General features: G+C 34.2%; 1 protein-coding gene across 3 annotated transcripts in view; it reads right to left on the reverse strand.

Annotated features, from left to right (window-relative positions):
• SYT14 (synaptotagmin 14) overlaps positions 1-17,734 on the reverse strand; it is a 194,055-nt gene that overhangs the window by 123,385 nt on the left and 52,936 nt on the right. Inside the window, exons 2-4 of one of the 3 annotated variants that reach the window (XM_078078158.1) lie at positions 14,267-14,345; positions 9,080-9,244; positions 1,712-1,927 (exon numbers count right to left, since the gene is read on the reverse strand). In XM_078078158.1, the coding sequence (XP_077934284.1) occupies positions 1,712-1,927; positions 9,080-9,191 (328 nt within the window). In that variant the 5' untranslated portion in view covers positions 9,192-9,244; positions 14,267-14,345. Of the gene's footprint in view, positions 1-1,711; positions 1,928-5,634; positions 6,860-9,079; positions 9,245-14,266; positions 14,346-17,734 lie in introns of those variants that run through there. The other 2 variants (XM_078078157.1, XM_078078159.1) reach the window with 2 other exon arrangements.

Here is a 17,734-nt window from a genome sequence, read left to right on the forward strand (position 1 = left end):
CGGCAAGAACAGAAGAGCCACTGAGGTTATGCTTCTCTCCTCACTGCTCTTCTCCCAGACTACAGAGCCGTGCTAGAATAACAGAACTGTGGGGAAGCAATCAAGACAGCACAGAAGTGTAGGGAGTGAGGGGGATGAAGCAGTGAGGAGGAAAAAGTAAAAACCCTCAACTGAAGCTACAAAAAGGGAAGTGTCCCGGGTCACAGATGACAAATGCAGCCCATGCTCAGGACTGCTCGCTCTCATCACCAGCACTGTTTCCACCACCCGCAACCACAATGACCATTTACTGGTCACCTACCCACAGGGGCCAGAACTATGCTACAAACTACCACATATACCATGTAATGTTCATGACAACCCTGTCAGGAAGGTATTATCCATGTTTTAGAGACAATGAAACAAACCTAAAAACCATTAGCTATACTGCCCGAAGTTTGTAGCTAGTATGTTAAGTCGCACAGCCAGAATGTAAACAAGGATCAGGTTCAAAACCCATTCTCTTGAGGCTCTACTATTCACTTGCCAGGGGTGGACGGGGTGGATATATGCTGGGGACAGGCTTCACCGCTTCGCGTCACTCAGTTCTCTTTGTAAGCACGGGCTTTCTTTTCTCTAGTACTAGAAAGGTATTTTTGAGGGTAGAGTCTGGTATTTTTTATTTCTTCCCTACCATCTCATAATGAACTTTCTATATAGTCATTTGATTAATTTATTATAAATTGTGTACTAGTAGAAAGAAAAAGGAGGTACATCAGTCATTAGCTAGTATTAAGCCGAATAAAAAAAAAGATGATTTAGCTCCTTTGACAACTCTATGTGCTGGGGTAAGACTTTATGTAATCAATAGTTATAGGCCCTTAAACACAAACCACAGCTACAAAATGAAGGACAGCTTGTGTTTGATGTAATAAAAAATTGTTGTCTAAGATATATTGCTCTCTTCTTCATAAATGAGTATAAAGATAATAATTACTAGGAATACTCATACATTCTATCAAGCATGTGAACAACCTACCTAAAATGTAGAAATAAATATGCTTCAATTAATGGCAATTAATTTCCCTTACAGAAAGATGTAAAAACATGTTAGAGTGGACATGTATCTTCTATATAAGTTGAGTTTTAAGCCAATGTCAGTACATGAAGCAAAGATCAATTAGAGACAAAATAATCCTTGAAAATTCCTACAGTCACCCTTACAGCAGAGTATAACACAGCACGAGCTCTCAGTCCAGCCTGGACACTTTCTCCCCCTACGCAGAACAGATCACCGTTTCTTCGGCTGTGTGCCACATGAAGTATTTGGCTTCTGTTTAGGGGCCACACAGAATGAAAAAGCATACGTTTACACACTACCATCAAGTTCAACACTGTAAGAGACTTAGACTCTCCATCAGTTCCTATACCAGGTATTCAGAGACCGATTCCATGTCAGAGAACAGCAGACTCACATCTTCTACCTCATGCTTGCATTGTGGAAAGAGAAGCAGAATTACTACGGTATTTAAATTATTTGGTGTTTTGCTTTTATTTAGGTGTTTTAGGTTTGGGCTTCAGTCCAAAGATCTGAATTTTGATAAATTATATTCACAGAAATGTGACTCTGTTTATCTCTTGTTTATTGTGCAGCCACAGATGCCTAGAATTTTAGGTACAAATAATCTAACACTATAGTGTGTGATCTAAAAAAATAAGTAACCTGTGTTACCTTCATCTATCGATGCTTCGCTACTGTAGCCATCATACTCCGCAGACAGAGGGCTGTATTTTTGTCTTGTTTCCCAAGCATAGTTCTTTTGTCTCGAATCTGCCAATGGCAGTCTGGAATTGTGGGTTCTGGACAAGGCCTCGTGATATTTACCCAGTGCTTCATCTTCACTTTCAGAGGATGAACCATGCTCATCTTTATCCATGTAGGAATTATCTATTTGGAATGACAGGGAGAACAAATCAAAATTTTAATACAATAAAGTATGATGAATTTGATACACACACACCTATACAAAGAGATATATGTCACATATATCCATATGCACATGGATATACATATACATACACAATGTGAATTTCCAGCTTTAAATAAGTATAATTTTTTCATTCAAGAAACCCGAAGCTTTAGATTTTCATATTTTTAATAGAAAAAAGATCAATTTGTATATTTTAATTATAAAAAAATATTAGTTGCAGGGATTTTCCAACCATGTTACAGATAAAGGAAATAACAGAACTTGCCACCTTACACAATTTTTTAAAGGATCAGTAGCACACAAAGAGACTTAGAAATATCGCCAGTACATATGGACCTGATTCGAACTAGAATGTGACTAGAGGCATTTTAGTTATCATCTGGGTCCAAATTTTGAAAAATGATAAGGCTTAGTTCTAGGAGAACAGAGAAATGGGCAGACATATACTACTGGTGGAATTATCATTGGTACAACTCTTCTAGACAGCAATTTGGCAATACATATCAAATTTTAAATCTGCACCGTCTGTGATTCATTTCCAGGAATTTACCAATTCCATTTCCAAGAATTCGGCCTAAGAAAATAATTAACAGGTGAGCAGAGATATGTATTTCAGACAATTCACTGCACTGTGTTAAACAGCAACAGAAAACAAAAATGAAATATAATCTAAACGTCCATCACTGGGCCTTGGTTAAGTAGGTTGTGATATACTTATGCAACGATACAGTATGCAGTTACTACAAATGAGGAGGTGAACTCACAGGTACTCACAGGGAAGAATAACTACAACATCATGTTAAGAGAAAAGAGAAGGTTATAAAACAGAAGGCATACCTATGTTCTTATTTAAACACACACACATATGCAGTGTATGTTCATATACACATACAAAAATATGTGGAAGGATACACTTATTTTCTGTGAAAAGGAGAATTATTAAGAAAATTTTACTTAAGTATAACTAAATTTCAAATAAAATTTTTAGGACATATAAAACTTGCATTATTCTTAAAATAAGAGCAAACTAGTATAGTAATAACTAGCTGTTACCATTTTTTTAAAAGTAAAAATTTTGAAACTGCACTATGTTGAGGTTCATTTAACCTAAGATGAGCCTTCTCAGAAAAATAAAACAACTCTGGAAAGATAAAGAGACCACAGCCGGTAGAATTTATTAGGTCAGTCAAGATATTTTTCTCTTTATAAACATTTGAGATCATCTGCACAAAAGGAATCAAGGTTTGAAATTCAGGAGGGGAGACACAGAAAAAGTAATTTAAAAATATGGTAGAGGAATGGTACGTTTAGAGTCAGAAGGAAGGGAGCTTGGATGTCACTAGTCTAAGTCCTCCCTTTTAATTCAGTAAGAGAAAGCCATGAAAGGGTAAAACTATGACCTGTGTCATATTCTGCACGGCCCAATACGTAGTCACTAGCCACATGCAGCTATTTGATTTAAAATAAAATAATTTATGAAAGTTCTTTTGAAAATCTCCTTTTCCTTACCTCCCCCAACTCCCAAGTATATAATCAGCCACCCCTCACCAACCCTGGGGCAGCAGCTCTTTCTGCGCACGGGTCCTGTCCGTGTGCTTTAATAAAACCACCTTTTTGCACCAATAAACAAATAAATAAAATAATTTAAAACCCAGTTTCCCTGGTGCTACTGGCCACATTCCAAGTGCTCAATACGTGCGTGTGGCTAGTGGTTACTACATGGAACTTTTCCATCACTGCAGAAAGTCCTGTTAGACAGTGCTGAGGTGACAGCAGATCTGGTCTAGAACCTGGGCCTTCTGACACCCAGTTGAGAGCTGTAGCATTTTGTGGGCTACCATGGTGATGGTCTCTAAGGCAGCAGGAGAGCTCTGAGAAATTCTGCCGTCATACTTCACCTATTACAAAATATTACCTACAGCAGTCCTGCATTCAGAAATATAGAAGGAAACTCTTCCTTCTCTTTCTAAATCCTATAAGGTCTATGAACGAACCTAGAACACAGGTACTAGTAATACTGATATTACTATTAACGAATAATATTAGAGTTCAGCTATAGGAAGAAGTAATCTATGGGTCAAATGATTTTCAAACGATTTTTAGAACATAGTATGTTTACGTTTAGTACTGACTATAATCTAGAATACCTGAGAGATACTTGGGTTTTCTAGTGACCAGCATGATTCTGAATGAAAACAAATCAAAACAAAATTACCTCTATACTGCTATGCGTGCAGCTTTTATCACTACTGCCTATTCTGTTATTTTCTGAATAACATAAGTATTCTACTTTGTTTATTTTTGCTACTTCAAAGAATAAGACTAACAAAACTAAACCATGGCTACCCAAAACTACTGATTTGGATAATTAAAAAACTGCTAGCAGAACAGACTCCAAAATGGCCATATTTCCAAAAACTGGCTTTCCTTTTTAATTAGTCTATCCGTCCTGGATCAGCCTCTATGATATCACTTAAAAATCATTCATATAATCGATAAATAGCAGATCTTGATTATGTATGAATTCACGAAGAACTGAAAGTCTTCCTCATTTCTACTGCCACTCAGATTTTTGTTATTTTAATGAGAATCTACATTTATAGAAAAATGTCAGATATATATATATATATATATATATATTTTTTTTTTTTTAAATAAAAGCCAGTGTACTTTTGGCCTTGTGATCAGATCAGCAGCAAATGGAAATGACTAAGGGATTAACAGAAGTAATCACTAGCCATACAAAGCAATTCTGCAACCAACCCAAATAACTGTCGGCTCATTGTTTTGAAAATTGTCACAAGTACTGCAGTTAAAAACTATAAATGATTAGTTGGAATCTTAATTCTACATAGAGAACTCATAAAAAATAATAGATTGTTCACATATACTCATTGTAAACACAGAACTCATATAAAATTCTTAATATGTGGCTAAATGAATAGGCACATATCCTGAAGCATGTTATTCAATAAAATAAACTCTAGGGGCACCTGGGTGGCTCAGTGAGTTCAGCATCTGACTCTTGATTTCAGTTCAGATCATGATCTCAGGGTCAGGGGATGGAGCCCCTCATCAGGGTCCGAGCTCAGCACAGAGTCTGCTTGGTCCTCTCCCTCTGCTCCTCCCCCTGCTCACACTCTCACACTCTCTCAAGTGAATAAATAAAATTTTTAAAAATAAATAAAATTAAAAAAACTCTATTGCTCTAAAGGAAAAATATAAAACACTTGATACAGATTCTTATTGGGATAGACTCGAAGGGCAACATAGTATAAAGGTCTCAGGAGTTAGTTACAAAAATATAAAATTTTAAAATTCAACTTTAGCACACTAAATATACTCCAACTAGAGAATGCACACTACTTAAAGCTATGGAGTCTCTGGTTGTCTAATAAACAATCATTAAGAAAAATTAGCCAAATAATGCAGGGACCAGGGACAATATTTAATTTAGCAGTGTACAAAGAATATGAATGCTTTCAAAATGATGGTCAGAAAAAAAAATGAATGACCTTAAAATTGTCTCCCAGTAAGAGGATTCAAGAAAATCTTAAATTAGACATATAGACATGTATAGGAAAGTTTGGAAATTTGGATGTTTTCTTAATTTAAAAAATCAAGAGAAAAGTTTATCACTCAAACCCACAGGAGGAGACCTCACCTTTTCCTGGTATTATCTTAGAATATTTTTCATCTTTACTCTTTGCTGTTCCTTTCTGGGCAGAAATGGCTTCAGTTTTCTTTGTTTTTATGTCTCCTTTCACTTTGTAGGATGTTGTTGGATTTTTCTGTTCTTTGATTTTTCCGTGTAACTTATCCTTAGAATTAGCTGTTGGTGCGGGATGTATGTCTTCTTTCATAATGGGTTTCTGTATCATATGTCTGTTGCTTGCCAAAATATCTTTTGGAGAACACTCATTTCCTGACCACTCATTCCCTTTGGATCCTTTACTTTTAATATGTTTTTCAGCTTTCTTTAAATGATTTTCTTTCATTTCTTGATATCTTACCTCCTTTAAATCATTCTTACCATTATCGGGCATTCCTGATCCAACTTTTTTACATCTGTCAGTATGTTCAAGTTCCTGACAAGCAGATCCAGCCCTTGCATTCTGCTTGATAAATGATATCTCACCATCACTCAGGTGAGCTTTCAAAGAAGAATCACCACCAACATTACTGCTTTCTTGATATCTTGATAGAGTCCGCTGCCTATCATTAATACGTTTGAATACTCTTTCTTCATTCATTCCGTGATCTTGCTTTTGTGAAACTGAAGTATTGTGACAACTGATTCGATTTGCTCCGTGCTCTAAACTGGACTGTGTTTTCTGACAAGTAGTGTCTTTGGAGACTTCTGGTGACACGGCGTTTGCTTGTTTAGAAGTAGCTACTACAGCTTCTGCTACTGCACAGCTTTCTTCTTCTGGGCGAAAGCCATTTATCATACTTGTTACCTGTTCAGCAACTGAGTCAGTGAAAGCGTAGCTAACTTCCCCCACAGCAGTGGTTAAATCTTCTACAGCATTACTGATTGTGTCCACCAGAGAAGACACTGAAGGCAGATTCTGCTGGAAAGTTTTGAAAAATGCCATTTTCTAATTCCTTATTCCTAACAGATGCAATAATGGAATTTTCTCTTCTCAAAATATCAACCACTTAGGAATTTGAATTTAAAATGTACTTAAATGTTGTTACTCATGAGCTTGGTATTATTATTTTGCATTGTGGCTTTTAATCTTTCTGTAAATGCATTATGCATTGAAAGAAATACGTCGAAGCAAAGACTCTTCCAAAAAAAAAAAAAAATCAAACCACTTGGTTTAAATGTAATGACATTTTTTCCCACTCCATAGCTATCATAACAGCAGCAAGACAATATTTTCCCCTCAAATACTATTGTTTTTTTATTCTATACCTGCAAGAAGAAGTATAAAAAGGACTTTATTATGGACTTTTGGTTTATTTACTAACAGTCTATGTAGGGGAACTACCCTATATTATTAACAAACTACCAATATCATTTCAAATTAAGACACCTACTAAGGGGAAAATAAGCAATTTGCACAGAGGTCAGGATAGAAAAAAGAGCAGAGGGTGAACACCTGCAGAGTGGCTACTAGATGCAAGGCATTGTGATTTACAAGTTTTATCATACCCGATCTCGCAATAACTCTAGGAGGAAAATATTATTATTCCTATTTAATAAGTGAAAAAAAAAAAAAAAAACAAGGCTCAGAAAAAGTAAGAAGGTTCCCAAAACCTTTCCAAAGGATCCTCAAGGTCAAAACTATTTTCATAATAACAGTGAGGGGATATTTAACTTTTTCACTTTCATTTGCTCATAAATGAACACTGGAGTTTTCCAGAGGCTACATGGCAGATTGAATGCAGAAGCAGACATGAGAATAACAGCTGGTTCTTCTTTGCCAGTTATTAAAGGGATTTGCAAAAAATATAAAACAATGGCACTTTTCTCACCATTTTGGGGGGGGGAGTAAAAAAATATATAGTTTTTTAAGTTAAAAAATGTTACTTATATTTAACATGTATGTAATAGGCTTATTGTTTTTTTTGTGGGGTTTTTTCATTCTAAGTTCTTATTTAAATTCTAGTTAGTTAACATATAGGGTACTATTGGTTTCAGGAGTAGAATTTTAGTGATTCATCACTTACAAATAACACCCAGTGCTCATCACAACAAGTTATTGGGTTTTTTTTTTTTAAACAAATAAGTTGATAAGAATATTTTTAAATTCTCTCAGTTTTAACTTCTAATATGGTACATATCAATAGATACAACTCACATAAAAAAAACTCTTTGGGGTCTTCAATAATTTTTAAGAGTGTAAAGGGGTCATTAGACCAGAGAAAGACCAGAAATGCTGAACCAGGGGATTCCTGGAGGCTGCCCAGAGAGATATCTTTAACCAGTTCAACTCTACACAAATGATCAAGAAGCAAGACTGAAGTATCAGAAACGTTAAACTTAAACTCACAAAAGTACTACACTTTCCTGATGCAGAAGTCACAAATGTAATTCAATAACCAACAGATTTTTTATAAACAATAATGCTATCACTTTTTAAGTTACCAAGGGTAAGAGAAAAATCTCTCTCCAACACAGTACACAGACAAGAAGAGCAAGGTTTTGGGCGCCTGGGTGGCTCAGATAGTTAAGCATCTGCCTTTGGCTCAGGTCATGATCTCAGGGTCCTGGGATCGAGTCCCGCAGCGGGCTCCCTGCTCCTTGGGAGCCTGCTTCTCCCTCTGCCTCTCTCTCTCTCTGTCTCTCATGAATAAATAAATAAAATCTTTAAAAAAAAAAAAAAAAAAGAAGAGCAAGGTTTTTCTGCTAATGCTCTGCAATACTGTTCTAAATTAACACCTTGCTTTTATAATTCTCAAGTCGCTTCTGCTATCATTTATACAAGCCAGTCTTTGGAAACAGCAAATAAAAAACTCTTATAATAATATAAAAAAAAAAAAAAAACCTCCACAGAATACTTTTCATGAAAGAAAGAACAAGATTACAGTCCTCATCTCCCCTAGTACATAGTGATATAAAGTGATATCGTGCCTATGGTACCAAGGGAGGGAGAGGAACACTAATTTTTATAAGCAGACTTTATCTATACACTAAGTTAATAGAGAAAACTACTTTCTCCAAACAATAAAATTATCCATCAGCTGAGAATTCAACAGCAGGTAAAGAAAAAGGGTGAATACTTTCAAAAAGCCTTCTATGGGAATATGGGGAAAAAAGACAGTATGATTTAAGCTATATAGAGAAGAAAGATACTTCCTTCTTAAAGCATATCTACTCATATTACAGGCTCAGAAGCACACCTTATATATGAAAAATAAAAATGTCATTTTCTGATAGTATGCAATTCATCTTTATGCGATATATTTGCAATTTGTGAACAGAAAGATAATTGAACATAATTTACTTAATAGATTTTTTTTTTTTACTCTCACAGAAAAGTGGCTCGAATGTTAGTTTACAGTATGTCAAAACCAACCTTACCATATTATGTTTAAAAAAATAAAATAACGGAATGGTATAGATACAAAGAACAAATAAAAGCAGTGATGATACTTACAAATTTTATCTTGTGAGTTCTTCCTTGTACTGTATCCTGAACCAAGATCTGGAAACCCGCCAACATTTTCAAAACAGAACTTCTTATTAATATAGAGAAAAAGGAGCAGCATCAAGATAATAAACACCCCAACAGCTGACAAAAATCCAACTGCCTCTGGAGAGACTAGAGAAAAAAAAGTCACATCTGTAAGCATTTATTCTCCTTTAAGCTACAAATAAGAAGGAAACCCCTACACATATGTTAGATTACTGCCTTAGTTGAATTATACTTTTTGTCATAGTTTACATAGGTTTATAAGAAAAACAAACTGCACAGTTTAATGAGCTGTTCAATTCATTCAACAGTACTTACTCAAATCTAAAAGTGTCTGTATAAATTACGTTGGAGCAATCTTAAAAGACAGTTTATAAAATAGGCAGTTACATATTTAGTCCATTTAAGAGTATTACAAAAATTTTAGCACAAGAATTAGAAAAAATTATTTCCCATGCACAGGTATCTTACTTAGCCAAATTTATAAGAACATTTATTATTATTCTTATCTCTAAAAGCTTCAATGGCCATTTTATTTAATAAACTCTGGACTTCTTAACATGGCATTCAAAGCTCCAGCCTCTCTTTTCAATATTACCTCTAATCAAATGGTTCCACCCACTGCCTCCAAATCGGCTATATGCATTACCACACACCTTGTCTTTGTTCATCTTCTTCTCCTCGCCTGGAATGATCAAATCTGCTCTCTACCATATCCCACTCATTCATTCAATCAACAAATATCCTGGACCAGCAGGCATTACCACATACACAGTCCCTGTCTTCCATGAACGGTCTGGTGAAGGCACTTACAACATGGCGTAACAAAGGCTAGGAGTAGGAAGAACAGGGACTATGAGCTACAGAAACACTTAAGCCAGTGTTGAAGGATCCAGTAGGCTTTTCTGAAAGTTATGGACCCCATGATTATATTCTAAGAATTATTAAGAATTAGCAAGTTAACACTATCCCAGCCAGAAGAAATGGCAAGTGCAAAGGTCCAGAGACAGGAAATCACTGTATATTCCAGAAACTCAATGAAACTTTGTTATGATAAACCAGATTCTCAAGAGAATCTGATCTCAAGAGAATACATGAAGACTTTGTACAGTGAGAACAGCAACAACCAAAATCTACAACTCCTTCAATCCTCAGCAATCTCTCTTTCAACGTTTGCATTATTTGTCACTATACCAGTCATTTGGAGTTAAACAGGAACTAAATTTTTTATCCCCCATGCCTCAAGGGATATCCATAGATGAGAATGAATCCTAAGCCTCAAATATCCTCTACAACCTACAATCTACTCTTCCTTCTTCCACTGCTCAAGCAGCAACTAAGATGTCATCTCCTCCAAGATTCTTGCTTTAATCAGAAGAGCCACAGCAATTAGCATCTAAACTCATTTGTTTAAAATGAAGTCACCAACCAGTCTGATGATGACTGTTTTTATCTCCTAGCTTTTCATTATTTGTGAAAGTCAGCCATCCCAGGTGTAGAACTGCTAGGACATTACAGTCTATTCAAAGCTGGATCAACAGTATTATGGTAGAGGATGGAGCAGAGTGACACTGTGAAGGAAAAGGGGAGAGACTGAACAGAAATGCAGTCTAAATATCAGGCCGAGGAACAGCTCCTGCTACTAGAAACAAGAAGTCATGCCCAGACATTAACCCTGACTGTCCCATTTTTCAGGCTGGAGAATAGTCAGGAAAGAGAACAGTATTTTAACTTAAAAATCTAAGCTATATTACCAAAAACAGTGGTATGCATCAAGCCTGAAGGAGGAGGTAAAAATAAAAACAGAAGAATTATCTTCAGCAATTCTTATAGCTAGGAAAGTCAGAAGCAGGCCAGGACCTGGTATAAAAGGCAAAATGCTCAGTAAACTTATATTCAATATTACACTGTAAGCACATATGTATAGGAGCTCCCCCTTTAGCCCAGGTCCCAAATACACTTGAAAATTTGATGCATTTAAGTGAACACACAGGGTTAGATAATATGCAACCTGAAAATCTCCCATCTCTTAAAAGACTAATAAATGAGAGAAAACATAGCTCACCTCACTTAAAAAAGCTAATTATTGCTAACAAAAATAGCAAAAAATACATATACCATATATTATGTACTAAGGACTGTTTTAAGTACTTTACATATATTAACTTTTTAAATCTTCACAATCAGACTACTATCCTCATTATAAATTGTGATATGGAGACATTAAACTATGTGCCCAGCTTACAAGTGGAAGAGTCAGGATTCAAACCGTGTCTGGTTACAGGGTCTGTGCTTTCAACTACTGTTCATACTTCTCCTCCTGTATTCCTTCTCTCCTCTCCTTGCCTCTTCCTATTTCATGTCTCAGTCCTTATTTCTGTGTTTCTCTTTTCATCTCCCTCCTTTGCATTTGGAAATTTAACCTGGGGTGGGGGGGAATCAACTATAAGCAAATATGACACAGTAAGTGCTATAATAGAGGCAGGAATAGAAAGTATTACTGGAACACAAAGAAATGCCACCTGGGGACGTTACAAATGCTACAGAAAGGAGGTAACACTTGAGTAGGGTATGAAAGATTAATAAACTATCAAATAGTGAAGGGACAGATGAAATAGCACAGTAAAAGACACAAAACGTGCCTGGCATTCTAGAAACACTAATGGGTCGTGGTCATGTCGGTCTTATTCGCCTCCACGTTCTCAAAGCACCTAGCACAATGCCACAGAGCTGACGTTACATAAACATCTGTAAATGAATGAATGAATGAATGAATGGTGCTCAGGGAAGATCTAGAATATACCAGAGGAGCTGAGACTGGAGATAAAAGCAAGATCCAAAATATCAAAGAAACTTGAATACCATCCTAAAGATTTTGTATTTGCAGAACTATATTGCTTAAAACATTTAGAAAACTGAAATATGGTAGGGAGTGATTGGTGGCAATGCAGGAGTTGTTCTTTTTTTTAACTTAAATTCAATTAATTTTAACATACATTATTAGTTTCAGAGGTAGAGTTCAGTGATCCATCAGTTGTATATAATACCCAGTGCTCATTATATCACCTGCCTTCCTTAATGCCCGTCACCCAGTTACCCCATCCCTCCACCTCCTTCCTCTCCAGCAACCCTGTTTGTTTTTCCTAAGAGTAGGAGGAGTTCTTAAATGAAGAAGTAACAGCGGTGACAGAGAAGAGGGGTGAACTCTAGTTTTTGTTCAAGGAAAACAGATAATAACCTAATTGATTAGAAGCTGAAGATAATTCTAAAGTTTCTAGTTTGTGTGAATGAGTTAATGGTTATGCCATGAACCAAAATGAAAAAATATAAAGGGAAAGGGATATAGTTTAGGGCATGAGGGCTAAGAGGGAATTGGAAAGAGAGAGGTAGATAATGAGTTTAGTTTTTGACATATTACATTAGAAATGTCAGACTATTTCAGTGTGGATGCCTAGTAAAGAAAGGGAAGTATGAGTATAGTGCTCTCGTGAAGGTTGGGTTAATTATACAAGATTTGAGAGTTTTCCTCCTTTTGTTCATCCTACTCCACGTGAAAGATTTCATGGACTAATTACAAACCAAACTGGCACATGATGGGTAAATCTTATTTTACAAGTTTTTAGACAAATATACTGTGACTTTGGACAAATTTTTAACAAAAAAATCTTTCCCCATCAGAAAAAGGAGAAAGACGCTTAACATAAATATATTAGTCACACAACTCTTTTCTTATCCATCACCTAAATGTTCATTTTCTACATTCTTTGAAAATATTTTATGTATTTAAATTTTAAAACAGTAATATGGTTGTAGACAAGAAAAAAACATTTTCTAAAAGAAAACATTAAAAATCTTCAGACTTCTATTTTTCATCCTTATCTCAGAATTAAAATAACAAATGACATGATACCATAAGTTGGCCAGAAACAGTTCTAGGCATGAAAACATTTGACAAAGCCTACTTATGCATAAAACTGCAATAGGAAATACACTGAAATTAAAGACATGAATGCTATACACCATCAAAAAAAAAAAAACAAAATAAAATTACACTAACTTAGATCTCACTATAGAAAATATATTTTCATTCAGTATAAGAAGTTATGCCTAAAATCTTATTTATATTATGAACCTGCTTATAAAGCCAGTCTGCATAGGTATTTCTAGGATTATGATTAAATTATCTGTACATAAACCTACTCTCTCCCAAAGTTCTAGATTAGCCACTGCAAGCAAGTAAACGCTATTGTAAAATGCCTATTACCTTTTAAGGAGAAGCTTCAAAATCTATTTAATAGCAAACAGATAATTAGTTTAGGTTAATATTATGCATTTGAAGAATTTAATTTGCTGAATCTGAATTTGAGTTAATCAATAACTCAAAATTCACTAATGCATTATTTTCCCATAATCCAAACCTGTAAAATTTACATGTGATAAACAATAAAACCAAGACCAAATAATAATAATATTAGCAACATCAAATATTTAAGAGTGCTTATTATTTGCCAAGGGCTGTTTTTTTTTTTTTATTTAAATTCCATTTAGTTAACATATACTATAATATTAGTTTCAGGTGTACAATACAGTGATTCAACATTTCCATACAACACCCGGGGCTCATCACAACAAATGTTCTCCTTAATGCCCATCACCTATTTCACCCATCCCCCACCCACCTCCCTTTCTGGTAACCATTAGTTTGTTCTCTATAGTTTATAAAGAGTCTGTTTCTTGGTTCGCCTCTCTCTCTCTCTCTCTTTTCTCCCCTTTGTTCGTTTTAAGCATTACATTTAGGAGTTACAAGCATTATCCAGCTGATTCTTCACTAATTTTACAAATTTTACAAATATGGGAATTGAGGCTCAGAAAGAGTCAAGCAGAACTTCCAAGATCTTAAAATCATTATTCAGTGATAAGTCTTGATTTGAAGGCAGGCACAATGACTCTTGAGCCAAAATGTCAAACACTAATCCCTATGGCTTCCCATTTGCCAGGCATTGTTATAATCTCTCTCATTTTAAAACTTAATGGTCAAAACAACTTTATGATAGGTAAGTACTATACATCATCTTAATCTTTAGATTAGTAAACTGAGGCCCAGAGACTAATTAACTTGTCTAAGGTCACAAATACAGGAAATGGTAGAACCTGGATTTGAATCCAGACATTCTGACTCCAGAGCCCGTGTTCTTAAACATCAAGCAATACTGCTTCCTTACATGCCAACCTGCAACATAAAATATAAGGGAAAGCTATGTGATCAAAGTAATAGAGCTTACTATATACATTAAGAGAAAATATTTTTAGATTTAGATTCTATATATGTTAAAAAATAGCAACTGATTCAAGCTTTCTCAAAGTAAATATATAAATTATAAAACTGGAAAAAAACTGGAATAATTTTTTCTATTCAAGATTCCTTCCTAAATATGCTAAAATTATAGAAGTATGCTTAGAAACCAAAATGAATGGTACATCCTTTTATTAAATGCCATGTCTGAAAAGTTAAAAACTAAATGTATCCTATAGAATAAGCCTGATATTCATTAGTAATGCTCATTAAAAATATATACAGTCTGTACATAGTCCTATCAGGTCTCTGTGACCTATGTGATCCCCTATATGAAGTATATAAAGATTATACCTCAAAATAAAAAGGTGTAATATCTCACCAGGAAATACAAGAAGTTTAGCTTGTCCAAGATTAATGACTACTTACTTACGTTACATATAGTTAACTGGCTTTATAGTTATCTTTACATACATTTAGAAAGGAATATATATATATATTTACAAAAGATGAAAAACCTACTTTTTGTCAAAATTCAAGTTTCAATAATAGTAATACAATTCATTTTAATTTCTACAGATAAATTGTTCATAGGAAGAAAATGATGAAATGATAGTCTTAAAAAGTAAAAGCAGGAGCAAATCCATTTTGACTCTGTATTGCACAATTCACTTAAATTCTACTTCCCATTTTGTCACAGAGAAAACATTTTCTACTTCAGTTTCATGAGAAAAATACTAGGATAAACACAAAAATAAGTATAAGGGAGATATTTATATATTGAGCTTTTGTATTTTCAGTATTATTTGTGCTCTTCTCAAAAGTTTATTTGTATCAAAACAAATTAATTACAAATGCTAGATTTATATCTGTAAATTATAATTTTACAAAACTATTCTTTTAATTATATTGTAAATGCAAAATTAAATTAAAAAGTACCCATGCTTCTTATAATTCTTTAAAAAAGAACAATTAAAGAGAACCACTTACAATTTGTATTATAAGGTCTGTATTGCTGATCTGTCTTTAAGAACTTGGCATGAAACACTAGTCCTCTAACTACTGTCATGGAGACTTTAATAATTCATTTAATAGATGTAATTCTATCTCTTGAACAAAACGTGAACTATACAAGAAGTCAACTTTCATTTTAAAAGAAATACTTATTTACTATTTAATAAGTCCTGAATAATTTTTTTCTGATATTCTAATCAGAAAAATTTCACAATTTGTGTTGCTCTGGTTTGGATGTAAAATAGAGAACTATCAGTATTTCTAAGAAACTATGTAGGAAAATAAAATATTAATTTGATATACTTAATCTCCTTGTATAATATCTCAGTTGCTTCCACAAATAAAACCCTCCTTGAAATTTTTATATTAGGATATAAATAACACAAAACTGGAAAGGTGACGTATATAAATCAAGAAAGGAATATAATAATATATAACTATTAACTTTAGATTTCATTAAAAAAATCAGTAAAAAACGAAAAAAGCATTTAGTCGTAAGTGACATAATTCCTTGCTGAGTAACTTCAAGGGACAACGAGAGGGGAAGGCACAGATGGCAGCGATGTGGGACAGTGCCTAAAATCTTACAAACAAAACTGCCCTCTGGGAGAAAGTCACGTGACAAGTTTGAGCCAACCGATGATATCCAACTTGTTTCAAATGTCAAACCATCAATAGACTGAACCAATATTTCCTATAAGTACCATGTAATAAATTGAAATTTCATTCCAATATCAAAACAGTGAAAAATCCTAAATCAGTCTTTAAGAAAACTGGAAAAAAAATCCCAAACATTTATTAAGTATGGAAACCAAATGCATAATATATTTAAACCATATGCCTCATACTTAGACGTGATAATAATATACTTAGCATGCACTTAACAAACATAATATATTTAAACCAAATACTTAACATAAAAACTGTCAAACATTCTCTGGAAGTTATTTTTCTTCAAGTATGCTCTTGATTGAGGCTTCAAATTACAATTCCAATGAAGCTTAGATTAAGACAAACCTAATTTTCCTGGCAAATCTGCATAGAGCAAAGCAGAGTCATTCTTTTGAACAACAAATTAGGGTTAACTGCCTCAAAATTTCCATTCAATGTGTATGAATTCCTCCAAAATTATCTGAGTGATAAATGGTACAGGCAAATAGAGGGTCACTTCTTTCTGTCCTTTACTTTGCCAATGATTCTTTGCTCTTCCTTTTCAGTAAGATCTTCATTGCTGAGCTACTATAAATAAGATTTTGAAAAGTCAACACCAACTGCAGAAGAATCTTCTAGTTAAAGCCAATTTATGATGTCAAACGAGTTTCAGATATGCTTATTTCAGGCTTTAATTCTAGGCCATCAAATTCTGATAAATGCAAATTGGTTTCTTTCTAATATCTTAAGAGAGACACCACCTTCCTCCTATATTCTAATGTTATGTCAGTACTAGTTCTTTAGAATTTTTTTTGTTCTTATACATTTTTTTCAAACTTTACTGAGGTAAAACGATTGAAAATTATATATGTGTAAGGTACAACTTGATGATCTGATATACATGTAGACTGTAAAGTAATTACAATCAAGGTAATTAATATATCTATCACCTCACATATTTATCTTTTTTTTTTCTTTTTGTGGTGAGAATGCTTAAAACCTATTCTCTTAGCAACGTCAAGATACCTTGTACAGTTAATTTTAGTAACATTGTTGTACATTAGATCTCCAGAACTGATTAATCTATTTTAACTGAAACTTTATACCAACATCTTCCCATCTCCCCCTACCCCCCAGTCCCTGACAACCACCATTGTATTCTCTGCTCCTACAAGTTTGACTATTTTAGATTCACATATAGGTGACATCATGCAGTATTTGTCTTTCTGTTTGGCTTATTTCACTTAGCATAATGTCCTTCAGGTTTATCCATATTGTCACAAATAGCAGGAATTTTCTTCTTTCTTAAGGTTGAGTAATATTCCATTGTATATATACACCAGCATTTTATTTATCAATTCATCTGCTGATAGATGTTTAGGTTGTTTCCATATCTTGGCTATTATGAATAAGGCTGAAATGAACATGGAAGTGCAGATGATTTGGGTTTGTTTCCTTTGGATATATACCCAGAATTGGGTTTGCTGGATCATGAGGTAGTTTTATTTTTCATTTTTTAAAGAAAATTCACACTGTTTTCCATAATGGCTGTACCAATTTACATACCTGCTAACAATACACAAGTGTGTGTATATTTATGATTATTTCTTTCTGTTGAATTGGCTCTTTTATCATTATATAATGAAACTTGGGTTGAGAAG

This window comes from Halichoerus grypus, chromosome 7 (genome assembly GCF_964656455.1).
Source record: "Halichoerus grypus chromosome 7, mHalGry1.hap1.1, whole genome shotgun sequence".
Lineage (NCBI taxonomy): Eukaryota > Metazoa > Chordata > Mammalia > Carnivora > Phocidae > Halichoerus > Halichoerus grypus.